Raw genomic sequence first — 15,339 nt, 5'->3', positions numbered from 1 at the left:
TTGTCCAGAATAATGACTGAAAAAATGTCAATTATGCCCCCCCTTTTTTTTTCATTTAGACATGTTTTCCTCTCCATCTTATTAATCTATCTATCTTTTCTTCCTTTGTTTATCCAGCTACTTGGAAAATATTTGTTGATTCCTGCCTTACCACACTACACTGACCTGGGGGTCAGCAATCAGTCCCTGCTCCTTGGAGCTCACTGCTTGTTCTTGAACATACATGAAGTTCTCAGTTTGCTCTTTTTAATTTCAACCTGTAGGTTTTCTTTAGTTTTCAAAATTCTTCACTCCAAAATGTATCAGAATAACACTTATGCACCTGGGTTTAGCACACATTAAGCTTTTACTGTGTTTGTGTCAAAACTCTTCATGTATGACCATTAAGTTTAAATTGGTCTGTATGTTGCATATGTTATCATAGATGCTTTGAATTATATTATATTTACATAAGGAAAATGGTAGTGTTTTAATATTTTACATAAATGAGTTCATGTAGTCCATACCTTTTTACTGTTGTGCGTGGTTTTCTTTCGCACTCAATATTTTTTTTTTTTTTTACTCAGTACTATTTTTGTATGTGTATGTGTGTTTTGCCTGTATGTATGTCTATGCAACCACGTTTGTACATTGTCCCTGGAGGCCAGAAGAAGATTTGGATCCAGTGAAACTGGAGTTAAAAATGGTGGTGAGCTACCATGTGGGTGCTGGGAATCAAACCCAAGTCTTCTCAAGAGCAGCCAGGGCTCTTATATTTCTCCAGCCCACTCAATACTCTTTCTGAGATGGCCCCGTGTTTGATGCACGTGTGTGTAATTTCATTGCATTAAAGAGTGAAAGGCACTTCATGTGGTCGATAAACCACAGTCACAATTTACGTCTTCATGCTCTTACTTTATGTCCTTAATTGTTCCCGCTTCTGAGCATCATTTGCATATACGTTCTTATGTGTGTATTTGCATGCTTCTGTAAGAGATGTAACTTTCCGGTGACTTGCTGGGTCATATCATCACACGTACATCCTCTGCATCACGCTATCAGAGTAGGAGGTGAACGGATCATTTATATATCTACTTTAAGTCAGTCCCTTTGCCCTTAGCTTGGTTATTTACTGTTTAAATTCTTCCTGTTTTCATCTAAGCAGCGACAATGGGCAATCTCACTTTCATTAGAATTTTATTATTTCATATGTTAGCAGAGATTTAAGCATAAATGAATACAACAGCAAGTGATGTAAGTTTTTGAAGTAACATACATATTTTCTGACATTTCAACTCAGAAATTTAAACACATTTAAAATTAGTATCAACAATTTTAGCAACTCTTTAGTGGCTTGAAAAGCAATGACACTTCATTTGTTTTGTTGTTAAATCCATGGGCTTGACTTAACTTTATAACTGTTAAAAGTGTTAGCTTAACAATGTGTTCTAGGAAGAAGAAAAAAAAATGTATTCTGATTCTACATATAGTTCTAAAATCTAGAGATTAATGTAAGTTTTTCTTTCCCTTGAACTATTTTACAATTAAACAAGTGAAAGATCACTTCTAAAGATCTAGATTTGGGACATGCTATGGCTTTGTTCCATGATTTTACCAATCTCAAGGAATGAAGAGGCTGGTTTATGTCATTCGTTTTAGCCCATTTGCCTCAATTACTCTTAGTGCTGTATGGCATTTTGGCTGTCACAGATAGATCATGCAGGGAATATCCTGGCTTAAATTCTGAAGTACTATCACTTCTGCTTGCTTCACTTTGAAATCTTCGAAAAAGAAGTTGACACATGATTTTGCGAATATTACTAGACATTAGGAAATACATGACTGGATCTAAGCAGCTGTTGAAAGAGGAGAGAACCAGCATGATCTCATTGGTTTTGTGAATAATTTCCTTCCAGGAGCAAGAAGACACATTTAGCTGTGAAGAAATGTAGATGAATCGAAAGGCATGATAAGGCACAAAGCAAATAGTGAAAATGATCAGTACAATAAAGGAATTCCGGGCTGTTGTGGCATATTTGCCAGAATTAGGAAATTTTGACCTCCTTTTAGAAATCTTCAGTAGGTTCTTGCCAATCTTAATATATGAGAGGATAATCAATAGGAAAATAAGCCAGAACATTACCACTAGAACAAAGTTAAAAACTGCTTCTCCCTTTGCATTATGCCTGTCTCTGTAATGGAAACACATTGTAGAATTGTGCCCTCCCTTCTTCAGCGTCAAAATAATCATAGTTAGAAACCCAGCAAGAGCAACTGCCCATACTACACAGCAAACATAAATACTTTGCTTGGTAGTTATTGCCCTTCGTTGATGTATAGACCGATTAATTTTTACGTAGCGATCCAAACTGATAAACCCCAGCAAAATAATGCTAATGTACATATTCATGTAAAATAGTGTTCCCACAACCTTGCAAAGAATCACACCTAGTGTCCACTTATTTTGGTTGAGGTGATACATTATGCGGAAAGGGAGGCAGAAGATGAGTAGAAGGTCTGCAATGGCCACGTTAAGTAGATAAATTTGAATAGAATTTCTTTTGCGGTGGATGCCCAGAAATACGTAGAGGGCAATGATGTTTCCAACCAGTCCCACGATGAATATAACGGAGTAGAAGGTTGTTAACACAGTAGATAGTAATTTTTCATCCATTGGACAGCTAGTGACATTTGGCACTCCTGAAAAATTCTGTGAAGCTCGGTCACTGTAATTAGGTTCCAAGTGCATTCCACGGGAGGAGCAAGGCCAGCTGTCAACTGAAGTAGTCGTCATTCTTACAGTGTGACTTCTCAGTGTCTTCTGTAGCTGTCAGGGCAGAGTGCTAATGGCATGCTCTTTGTGTGTACTTGTTTGCGTCTTCAGATCGTCCTACAGTAGAATGCCAAATATTGAATCATTTGCTATGATAATGACAACTCTTTTACACAAAGTATCAATAAGGATTTTACTTCAGACCTTATTCTATTTGGAACCATTTGGCTATCTACACAAGGTGCGTAGTAGCTAGTAGTTTTCAAGGATGAATATCAATTTCCTCTAATGGTGCTTTTCACCACGAGTGAGCTGGGTTCCCTGCTGATCCTGCCCTGCTTCAGGAATGCTTCCTGTCCTGCCCTTTCCCCTCATAGTTGGTCATCTTGACATACTTTGTCACATGGTATATATTGGCTAAGCTGTAATGATCTCTCCTTCCACAGTAAGAATAGAAAAGAGGATCCTAAATTTCTTCCTTCACCTAAGAGCAAGATGGGAGTTTTAAAATTACTTATCTATAAAAATATGCAGTTCCAAAACCTGCCTCCTTTCAGAATCTTGTGTAGCACTTCACAGGGAAATACAGTGGTCACATAGAACCAGATCAGACAGCAGCCAATAAACCACTCCCAGCCTAGAAGCATAAGGCAATAATATAGATGGAAAATAGTGTGTGGAGTCCAAGATTATGAGAAGTTAACTAACTAAACTTTAATTGTGCTCCCAGTTATATCATTAATTGTGCTCCCGGTTATATCATTTGAGATTGCCACCAGAACCTTTTCAGCATGTCAGTTCTCCTTGTTCCCAGTGCTATTTGTTATTGAACAATTCTCCAGCATTTGACTGTTGGGACCTATTATATCTGTAAGGAGAATTCAAGCAGGTATCCTCACGTTCCTTTCTTACAGTAATCATCCTGTTTCTCTGTATAACCTCTTCATGGGTGTAACATAAAAACTTTCTAGCAGAGGGAAGATGTGATGCCTCAGTAGGGTAAAAGCATGTTCTGCCAAGCTTAACTACCTGAAACTGATCCCCAGGATCAATGAGGCAGAAGGAGAGAACTGAGTCCACAAATTGTTCTCTGACCCCACAAGTTGTTCTCCGACCTCCAGATGTGTGCAGTGGCACTTGCTTGTCACAAACAAACAAATAAGTATAATGAGAATTAAACACTTCAGAGCAGGACTTTCAAAATTATAACTTCATAATCAAAGACAAATGATCTTTTCTAAGCCTCCTTATTTGTAAAATTGCAAAGCTTCTATGTGCAGCACTTAATCATGATACATAGTGTTTAAAATAGTTTGTGCATGGGTCTTGTAGCTCAGGGAAAAAACACTTGTCTAGAATATGTGCAGTCCTGGTTTAGTTCACAGTACTGAAAAAAAAACTAGCTTTAAAAAAAAACTAGATATCAAATGATCAATCTGAGCATTACACATTCATGTAAGTACTTCTTGGGTATTGAGACAATATCAAGACAGAGACCCTGCTCTCTATAAGCATTTTTAGAGGAGTGTGTGTTCAAACCCCAAATGCAGTAATAAAGAGTAGATTTTTCTTTTTTCAAAACAAGGTTTCTCTCTGTCGCCCTGGTTGTCCTGGAATTCATTCTAGATTGGGCTGGCCTCAAACTCAGACATCCACCTGCCTCTGCCTCCTGAGTGCTGGGATTAAAGGCGTGCACCACCACACAGCTATAAAGAATAGATCTTAATTAATTTCTTTCTTCTTCTCACTATTTTGCAGTACTGAGGATTGAACCCAGAACCTTACACATACTACGCAAATGTTCTACCACTGAGCCACATCTCATCACAATAATTAATTTTTTAAGTTTTTGCTTCCTTTTTAGTATATGAAAATGTATTTCACTAAATATGACATTTTATATATGTATGTCATTGTACCTGGCTCCTCTGCCTATCTATCTGCTTCTCTCCCCCAAGTAGTACTTCTCTGCTTTAATTGTCATACGGATGGATGGGTAGATAGACAGACAAACAGATAGATATTTAACTCTATAATCTATATGACAAAATATGTACAGTTTTTGTTTTACTTTACCCTCATTTTTCCCCAGTTTCCCCTCCCTTAGACCTATAATGTGAAAGATAATTCTTTCACATTATCCCCCTCCTTCTGCTTTTATATCTTCTACATACTATATTTTCTAAAGATTTATTTATTTATTATATATACAGTGTTCTGCCTTCAGGTATGCCTGCACGCTAGAAGAGGGCACAAGATCTCACTATAGATGGTTGTGAGCCACCATGTGGTTGCTGCAAATTGAACTCAGGACCTTTGGAAGAGCAGCAAGTGCTTTTAACCTCTAAGCCATCTCTCCAGCTCTACCTACTACATTTTTATATCTAGATTCTATATATGAGAATAAACATATAACACTTGTCTTTGCATAATTAATTTCTTGATTCAATGTTATATAGAGAGAAAAATATTTGGAAGAATGTAGCCTCTCTTAAAACTATCTTTTTGTCAAGTACAGGCTTTTAGTAGAAAGTAGCATTCAGCTTTAAATTTTGACAGAGTGAAGGAGTTGATCTCAAGGAAGAGGAAGTGGCTGGTGAGGAGGAAGTTCTCTTAAGCCATCTTGAGAACTGTCTCCACAATTTAGGACCATGGAAGGAAAAAAAAGAGAAGGAGACTGGGAGGAAGAGAGGAAGGAATGAAGGAAGAGCTGAGCCTTGGCTGTGCTGTGTCTCAGATGCAGGAAGACAGATTTCACAATGTTTGTAGAAACATCCGGGCATGTTTCTTGTGATCTGACATCTTAAAAGGAAGAGACAATCTAGGAAAGATAGCAGGCTGCTGATAATGCACTATGCCTCACCAGTAAGAGGGAGAGAAACCTGTCTTGTGTGGCTGCACAGGAAGCCTTCAGAGACTCTGATAGAAACATCCCATTCATAGGTGAAAGGATGCTGAGCCTCAAGGGATATGACTGACAGCTCAGAAAGCTTATGTGACTTGCAATGGGCATCTATAAATAGTTTTTCTTCCTGATAGACTTTTAAACTCTATTAGGATTAAGAACCAAGTCTGTTTTGTTTGCCTCTGTGTACCAGACGCTTGGCCCAGTAAATATTACTGAATGAAATAGAGAGTTTGGAAGAAGTAGATGTAAAGTGTTCAAGTACTAGAAGTACTAGAAGCTTCAACTGCATTCGTAGAAACAAAATTCCCCATGCTGTATCATCAATGTAATGCAGCCACAGCAAAAACTAACCCCATCCTTGGTTTAACTCATCAATCCGTAGTGTTTTAAATGACACTTGTTACTGTGACGTGAATTCTGTCCAAGGCTGATAGTCTCCCCTGGAATATCTTTTTTTTAAATCATCCTCAGTGGTATACTTAAGAAAGACCATGCACCAAACAGAGAGAAGTGAAATTCAGATATTGTCACAGACATAAGTTGAAGAAAATAAGTACATTAACCCATAGGTGAGAATGTTTTGCAAAGGCATGGAGAAGAGGGTCTCCCCTTCCTATACATGCTTGCAGAGAGCAAAGCAATGACCAGTGCAGAGACAGGTATTGACTCCTTGTGCACAAATGCATTTGCAGAATGACATGGTCTTTCTCGGAAAGTACTAAGAGCCTTCACACTAGAGATTCAAAGGTGCAGCACTCTGTAGGAGGGACTGTCAGAAGTATTCAAGTCTGTGGATAAAAATCCCCTTGATGTCTTTTTAAAGATACCAATATCCGGCTTCTTCTCAGATAGCCTGATATAGTTGTTCGGGAATGGGCTTGGTATGCTAGTTTCTTTTAAAAAGTTCCTGGGAGATGTCCAGTGTGTAGTCAAGATTGAGCACTTGAGCTAAATGGTCCAACGGTTAACTAATCATCATTTAGCATTTACTTTGATCCAGATGCTGTTTGAACACATGATATAATTTCTTTTCTAGTCTTTATAAAAGCATGTGATGTAAGGAAAGCGCCATAGGCAGTTTCTTTGCCTATGGCCTCAACATTAAGTGGCAGTGTCCAAGTTGGGACTGAGCTGTGACTCTGAAAGCCCTGAACCTCCTCAGGAAACTTCACTCCTATCATAACGCATTGCCGTTTCTTATTATTGTTTAATTCTGTCAATCAATAGTAGTTTAATAGGATTCCTTTACCACTTCCTACCAGAGTTGTTTTAGGAAGAGGTTTACCATCTAGCTTTGTTCCTTTGGAAGAGTTATTGTTAATCTTTCCATTTGCTAGGTCTATAACAGTATGCAAATAAATCCAGACTTTACAGAATCAAATCACTCTTCAGAATTTCTAGACTTATCTCTTGGCCAAAGAGCAATTAATCAAGATGTTTCTAGGAAGATGTCAGTCAGCACAGAGAACATATCCTGAGACCATAAACTCAGCTCTAATGTGCAAGTAAATTTAAGTAATCAGTAATAGTTGGACAAAACCAACAATAAATCTTTTGAGCTGTGTTAGTGTCAAGTTGAAGGAAAATAAAGCAAAAGCCACACAAGTATGGCATACAGTACCAGAGAGGAGCTAGCCAGCAGCCAGTAATTATCAACCAATTCACAAGTTACACCCTGTCTCAAATTTCATAACTAACTTCTGTTACCTTTAAAGTCAGTCGGAGGCTTATGTATGTCTGTAATCACAGCTCCTTGGGAGTATAGGGCAGGAGAATCATAAGTTCATAGCAATGCTGTCTAACTCAGTGAGACCCTGCCTCAAAAGAGCAAGTTTAAAAGGGCCAGGAACATATCTAAATGGTAGAGTAGTATCAAAATAAGCACAAAACCCCTTGGAGTTCAATCTCCAGTACTGTAAAAGTAAGAAAGTAAATAAGTCAGCTGCTGGGTTTGGTGTCATTTACTCATCATCATCATTATTATTTGGGGAGTGGGGTTCAAGAGAGGTTTCTTTGTGTAGCCCTGGCTTTCCTGGAACTCACTCTGTAAACCAGGCTGGCCTTGAACTCACAGAGATCCACCTGCCTCTGCCTCCCAAGTGCTGGAATTAAAGGCATATGCCACCATGCCAGGCTTTCGCTAAATATTCTTAAGGCTATGTATTCATATTTTAAAAGCTACTTGTTTGATGCGTTAAGAATTTGCCAGTGAAACAAACGACATAAATAAGAAATAGATGAATATGCTTTGTTCACGTAGTGGACATGACCTGTAACTCATACAGTAGTCACATTTATCTTCTAATAGCAGATAGTGTTTTTGTTTCTCAGCAAATCCCATTCCTATGTTGGCATCCCTGTGTGAGCACTTATAGCCCCCAGTACCACCATCCTACCGCTCCCAGTTTTTCTTCAGTGGCTACAGCCAAGAAGATAGCTTTTAAAATGCAATTTGAGTGTCATTTCTTTCAATATCACAGGTTGAAATACATACCTATTTGATAATGGATTGATAATAATGACTCAATCTATTCAGGCCATACTTCAGAAGTTGCAGTAACTGCTGCATATAGAACAATTGAAAACATGTTACTTTGGAAATAATGATACTAGTACTATATTTAGTTCTGTCATAAGCTTAACAGTTCACTTTTCATTATTTTTTTTAAAGTACATTGTAGTTTCTCTTTCTTTTCTTGAGTATTCCCTTTCTTTAGTTCCAAAACACAAAACTTAAATTTTGATTGTCTATACCATGAGACAGTAATAAGATAATAAATATTTAAGATGGGGAGACAATATAGCTTAGTGAAATCAAGAGATCCTAGATCACAGATAGTTTGTGGTATATTACAATTAAATTTACAATGTCTGAAAAATAACTTACAATTGATTCAAGTACAGCTGCAAATCATTGTGACACTACACAATGCCATATACACTATGTAAGTGTTGTTATCAGATAGTCTATCCAAAAAGAGAGAGCCTTGTTTGAAAAGAAAAGGTATCATCCAAGCAGTTTACTCAGTAGCTCTAAAAAGCAAAGATTTGCTGATAAGAGAATAGCATTGCCAGCATGCACCGAGTTTCACTTTGAACATTCAGATAATCAAGTTTTGACTAAAACAAAGACTCATGTATGTGGCTTAAAAAAAAAATCAGAGAATACTTACGGTTGAGGCTTTCCTGAAGTAAAAGGAGTAAACCCAAAGCTCCCTAAACCAGGTTGTGTCAGCTGGGCTCTGCCATCCGGTGGTGGTGCAATTGGCTAGAGTTCTCTTCTTTTTTATATTCACATGTGGTACCGTTGTTTTTCCCCTTTTCCTTCAGTTTGACAGCTCTTGGGGCTCCTTCTGAAGCTAAGAAAAGACCCCACTCTTAGCAACAGCTTCAAGCTGAACTTGAGGAACTGCACCTTCTGTATGAGTCCCTTCTAGCTTAAGCTAAGGAGTGCTTCAGTCATCTCCTAAAATGCCAACAAACTATAAAAAAATACAAGCAGAAATGAGCAGATAACGCCCTTCCTAAGAAATGATGATTGGTGTGCTATATGGATTTTAGAATATAACCTCTGAATTTCTGCTTCCTTCTGGATTCGTTTTAGAAGTTGCTACTATCATGAAGTGGTCTTTCTGCCCTGAGTTATACTAACATTCCTGATAATTTTTTTTTTTTTTTTTTTTTTTTTTTTTACTCTTCAGTTTGGTTGAGGTTTTATTCAGTCTCTACATTATATCGGTATCCTTTCCTATCTTCCTTAAAGGCCCTGGATTTATTTCCTAAAATAACTTTACAATTTGGGGACTAGGTGGGATTTATGGTGATGGTCTCTCCTCACCACACTCGCCGAAATAAACTGGAATGAGTTCGATTTCAAGGAAAATATGATGAGTCTCTGCAGTCTCTCTTCTGGTCTCAGTCCACTATTTAACCACTATCAATTCATCTGTGTAGCTGCTAGCCCTGCACTTGAGCACCACTTCCCCTTTTGGTTGTTGTTCAGAACGTAATTGTCATTCTGCAGCTTTGTTTAGATATTGTTTAACTCAGTGGGCTTCATCGAATACTGTAAGTGTTTCTGGTAATAGTCTTCTGAACATCATATTCCCCGGAGCTTTTAAAGTTTAGTTTGTCAAGAATCTAATACATGAGACAATAACTTTACGTTGCTAGAATCAAAAGATTTTCTAACTCTTACTTCCCCCTGAGAACCTCTGAGAAGGAAGATGCTTACTGTATTTGTCTGACAGTATTTTTTTCTTACTGTGGTAAGAAACACATACCACTGAATTTACCACATAGCCAGTTTTGAGTGTATCATTCAGTGGTGCTAAGTGTACTTATATCATCATGCAGCAGATCACCATAACATTTTCATGATGCAGAATTAAAACTCGAAACCCACTATACAATTAGCCTATTCTCCTTGAGGTTCATCCATGCTAAAGCATGTAACATAATTTTCTTTATTTTTAAAACTGTGTGTTTCCATTATTTAGCTAGATTTAATTTTCTTTATTATCTTTCCATAGGCAGGTGGATTATCTCTACTTCTAGGCAATTCTGAATACTGCTGCAACAAACATGTATATGCAAATATCTCTTCAAAATCCTGGCAGGATTTTTCATGACTAAATCAATCATAAAATGCTTTTTATCTCCTGTAATAGGATAGTATTTGCTGTTATAATTATAATGATAAAATAGTGTTTACTATTTTTGCATTGTACTATTCTCCCACACTTAAGCCATCCCATTTCAAACTTGTTGTTTTTTTTTTTTTCTAACTTTAGTGTTCTCATATTGTAGTCACATTTTCCCCTCAATGTTAGTCAGCAAGGCTACCATCAGGTTTGAGTATTATGTTCTAGGTTTTTTATATGAGCCTGTCCTGTTCAGTCTGAATTTTCTGTTTGTCACCATCTCCTTTTTATGTGAAACCCAACCGTAGTGCAATTCAGCTCACCACCTCCTCCAGGCCTCCCCAGTCAAGGTGAGGACTGTGGAATACAAGGACACAGTCCTACACAGTGGCCTGCCTTCAGACATGCAATCAGAGAACGTAAGGGCCCCCTGGACTGCCAGCAGTCCTTAATGAGAATCCTAATGTCCTTAGTCCAGTAATTCTCAAAGGATGACTTCCAAACCAGTAGCATCAATAGTGTTCAGAAGCTTGCAACCAGTATACGCTCTAAACTCATCCAGATCTAAGAGCAAGAAAATCCAGCAATGAGGCCCAAATCTGCGTGATGCGGGTGCTGAAATTTGAGAGCCACTGCCCTAGTTTATACTCCTTTAAAAATAGTGTTTCACACCTTCAACCTTCTCAAACTGCCAGCAACCTCATTTCCTTCCCACTCTCACCTAGTAGTTGCTTTTCATTTCCCTAAGAAAATAGAAGCAATTAGAAAGGAAACTTCTCTACACCTACAGGGCACATTATGGGAAATGTGTGCATTTTTATGTATTTTATTTTTGATTCTTAATATTCTACCAATAAGGAGGGAGATACTGAGGGGCAGTAAAAGAAGACAAAAAATCTAGACCTCTCTGAATATTATTTGTTTCATAGTTTTGAGTTTGGAAGTATAGGTAAGTTCTGTGTAATTAAAACACCAAGCTGTACAAATCTAATTAAACTAAAGGAGCCTCATTTATATGACAAAATGAAAGCAAACCCATATGGCAAAGTTACTTTAGGTGCCTTGAAAATAGTATGGGGGTTTCAGGACATAATTTTAGACTTAGAAAACAGCAACACTCAACACTATGCAGCCCAGTAATCAAAATTAGAAATTTACATTGAAATAATACCATTATGTACTTAACAGTCCTTGTTAGAGATTTCATCAGTTGCCCTAATAGTATCTTTAGAGCAAAAAATAAAACCAAGAACACACTAGCTGGGATACTTTTTTAGTTTCACCGAAACCCTTGAATCTAGAGCTATTTCTGAAGAGCATAAGCCTGCTAGTTTCTAGAATGTCTCTTGGACGTTTCTCCATAATTTGATCTGATTGTACTCTTTGCCATGGATACCAATACAGTGTCACTGGCTTGTCAGTGCATCATATCAGACATGATGCACTATTGCCTAGTGCATTATTATTATTATTCCCATAATAATAATGTTGTTCCTATTATATTATCCCATTATTCTCATTGTTCACTGTGCTAGTTTTTTTTCTAGGCCTCTTCCTTGAAATATTCCTATTCCCTTTTGTTATTAGTAAGTATCCTATAGGGAGGTACTTTGAGAATATATAAATACCCTATCACTCTTCAAACTTTGCCTGTCTAGTTAGTATTCTTGGTAATTCTTACCTGGATCAATTATGTTGATGAAAACTGCTGAATGGTAATTTTCAGAGTCCAACATTTCTTACTGTATTTTTTTATTATTATTTTATTTAAAGAAAGGCATTTCTACCAGACATGGTGGCATGTGCCTATACTCAAGAGGCAGAATCCAGCGGCTCCCTGAGTTTGAGGCAGTCTGGTATACATACTGATTTCCAGGACAGCCAGGGCTACACACAGAAGCCCTGTCTCAAAAAACAAGAAAAAGGAAAAGAAGAAAGGCATCTCCTTTCTCCCAATGTGTTCGTTTCCTGATTTATTTATATCAGTATGGATTTGCAGCTTCTTACTTTGCTCAGTAGTAAAATAAAATTGTGACTGAATTTGTCTAATATAGTTGAATAATAAAAAGGATGAAAAGAAATTATACATAGTTAATAATCTTGCTACTGTTGCTGTAGGCATTACTATTTTAAAACCTATACATATTTTCTAATGCTACAACCTGTTAATACAGTTCCTCGCCATAAAATTATTTCATTGCTACTTCATAACTGTAATTTTGCTATTGTTATGAATCATAAATATCTGATATGAAAAATATCTGATCTGTGGCCCCCAAAGGGGTTGTGACCTACAGGTTGAGAACTGCTGGTATAGACCAAGCGAATAAATAATTATGTATGTCACCGTTGTTAGACACCAAGATTACTTGCTAAATCAGAGAAGTCAAAACCTTATAGTTGAATAAGAGTGAATTTGTAATTTTCCCCTTCTGTAAAGTCCACATTTTAAACTCTGGCTACTGGAAAAGTGAAGCAATAATAACTAAGTAATGGTGTGTTTAGGATTCTCTTGTAGATTCAAATACTTTCTCCCACTAAAAGGAAAAGGGTTTGCTTAGAAGAATGGCTGATTTCAGATCTGAGGCAAGAGTAACACAGCCTTGGGATAGCTTTTTGTACCTGAAAGCAAGGATTTTAACAGACTCCTGTAATCCTACAGACAGGTAAAACAGCTAACTTTAAGGGGTTACCACTAGCCAAAAGTGGGGCAAATTACTAATGAAAATGAAAAAAAAGGCAGCAACTAATTGAAACATCAAATGTAGTAAAGTCTATAAATTCATGTTAAATGCTTTTTTTTTGATAATTCATTTTGCTTTATTTTTCTCTTTTCATGCTTCCATCTGTAGAACTAAAATAACCCCCAAAGGATGACAGTAAATCCTGTTTTTTAGCTTTAGTCCAGTTAATTTGCTCTATTAAACCATATTTATTTATTAGAATAATAGAATTGAAGGGATATAAAAATAATCAAGTATTCATCAATAAGCCAGAAAGCTAGTTTACTCATTAAAAAAATACACAAAACCCTGACTTTATACATATTACCATGTAAAGACTAGAAATAATTATCACATAAACAGTATATCTATCTTCATTATGCTTTTTCTATAGACTAGGAAATGGTAAAAATGCCCAGCAAAATGTACACATGTTAAATGCTTTTGAGACGCCTTTGGAAGTTGCCTAGATATCAACTCCATATTCTAGAAATGGTTTATAGCACCTTTATTTATAATAAATATTAAGGAAACAAGAAGGGCAGAGAGATGGCTCAGCAGTTAAGAGCACTTGTTATGCAAGCATGATGACCCAAGTGCAGATGCCAGCACTCATAAAAGCTGGGCATGTCAGAGACAGTCCCTGTTCCCCTTACTAGGGAAGCCACTTGGATACTGAGCTGCCATGGGCTACGTCTGAGCAGGGGTTCTAGGTTATATTCATGCGTGGTCCTTGGTTGGAGAGTCAGTCTCATATAAGACCCCTGTGTCCTGATATATTTGCTCCTTGTGGAGCTCCTGTCTTCTCCAGGTCTTACTAACTCCCCCTTCTTTCATAAGATTCCCTGCACTCTGCCCAAGGTTTGGTTATGAGTCTAAGCATCTGCTTTGATACACTGCTAGGTAGAGTCTTTCAGAGGCCCTCTGTGGTAGGCTCCTGTCCTGTTTCTTGTTTTCCCCTTCTTCCAATGTCCATCCCATATGTCTTTCTAAGTGAGGATTGTTCATCTTTTCCTGGGTCCTCCTTCTTGTTCAGCTTCTTTAGGTGTATATATTTTAGTATATTTATCCTATCTTATAGGTCTAGTATCCACTTATAAGTGAGTATATACCATGTGTGTTTCTGCTTCTGGGATACCTCACTCAGAATGATCTTTTCTAGATCCCACCATTTGCCTGCAAATTTCACGATTTCCTTGTTTTTCATTGCTGAGTAGTATTTCGTTGTGTAAATGTACCACAATTTCTGCATCCATTCCTCCATTGAGGGACATCTGGGTTGTTTCCAGGTTCTGGCTATTATGAATAAAGCTGCTACGAACATGGTTGAACAATTGTCCTTGTTGTGTGGGAGGAACAGCCTTTCTAGGCCACAGAAGAGGACATTGCAACTAGTCCTGATGAGACCTGATAGGCTAGGGTCAGATGGAAGGGGAGGAGGACCTCCCCTATCAGTGGACTTAGTGAGGGGCAGAGAGGAGATGAGGGAAGGAGGGAAGGATTGGGAGGGAATGAGGAAGGGGGCTACAGCTGGGATACAAAGTAAATAAATTGTAATTAATATAAAAAATTAATTATAATAAAAGCTGAGCATGGCCACACATGCCATGCCTGGTGACAGAGGATGAGGTGGAGACAGAAAGATCCCTAGGGTTTTTTGGCGTCCAGTCTAGCTCTTGGTTCAGTGAGCAACGTTGTCTCAAAGGAATAAAGTGAAAAGTGATAGAGCATGACACCTGATGTTTCCTCTGGCCTTGAAATGCATGTGCATATACCTCATAAATGAACACATAGGCACACACACGCACACAAAAACAGGAAACATCTCAAAATGTCCATCCCTAAGGAGAATGAAAAAACAGATGATTAATGCTATGGAACACAAAAATAAGAAAATAAAGAAAAAGACTTCCTGATGATATGAACATGTCTGGATCTTGGAAACATGCTGAAAGAAACCTTGCATGAAACAGTGCATTTTTATTTGCTTTCATGTATATGAAGTCCTAACACTGGCAAAGCAAGCCCTTGCTGGAAATGAGATAGCAGCAGACTGGATGGAGAGTGGATAAGTGGATGGAGAGTCCTGATAGGGCTCTAGGTTACACAGATGCATGTCATCAAAATTCTGTAGTAGTGTATTATGATGTACACATTTCATGCTATGTAAGTTTTACTTCAATCTTTTTATAGATACTAAGTTTTTAGGACCTCAAAGTATGAATCTATGAAATGAGGCTACTAATATCATTAAGTAAACAGTTGATAATGAAGCTCATGATGGATCAGGCAAATAACAAATTCAGCCGAACC

General features: G+C 37.6%; 2 protein-coding genes across 16 annotated transcripts in view; one reads left to right on the top strand and one right to left on the bottom strand.

The window, feature by feature from the left end:
* Cask (calcium/calmodulin dependent serine protein kinase) overlaps positions 1–15,339 on the top strand; it is a 350,715-nt gene that overhangs the window by 211,901 nt on the left and 123,475 nt on the right. The gene's annotated exons all lie outside the window — the stretch shown is intronic.
* Positions 1,157–9,605, bottom strand: Gpr34 (G protein-coupled receptor 34). Of its 3 annotated transcripts, none has more exons than XM_060374574.1 (4): positions 8,834–9,605; positions 8,155–8,223; positions 3,782–3,892; positions 1,157–2,869 (listed from the first exon to the last, which is right to left on the bottom strand). In XM_060374574.1, the coding sequence occupies exon 4, from the start codon at positions 2,771–2,773 to the stop codon at positions 1,649–1,651; it is 1,125 nt and encodes a 374-aa protein (XP_060230557.1). In that variant the 5' UTR covers positions 2,774–2,869; positions 3,782–3,892; positions 8,155–8,223; positions 8,834–9,605; the 3' UTR covers positions 1,157–1,648. The 3 variants fall into 3 exon arrangements, with proteins under 3 accessions (XP_060230557.1, XP_021484316.1, XP_060230558.1); XM_021628641.2 differs by lacking the exon at positions 3,782–3,892 and having other exon boundaries at positions 8,834–9,019; positions 9,499–9,599; XM_060374575.1 differs by lacking the exons at positions 3,782–3,892; positions 8,155–8,223.

Source organism: Meriones unguiculatus, chromosome X (genome assembly GCF_030254825.1).
Source record: "Meriones unguiculatus strain TT.TT164.6M chromosome X, Bangor_MerUng_6.1, whole genome shotgun sequence".
Taxonomy (NCBI): domain Eukaryota; kingdom Metazoa; phylum Chordata; class Mammalia; order Rodentia; family Muridae; genus Meriones; species Meriones unguiculatus.
Note: the sequence above shows the minus strand (reverse complement) of the source record. Positions and strands in the feature narration are given on the sequence as shown.

Coding starts and splice junctions, on each gene's coding strand:
- Gpr34 (XM_060374574.1), bottom strand. CDS start 2,773: ATGACGACTACTTCAGTTGACAGCTGGCCTTGCTCCTCCCGTGGAATG.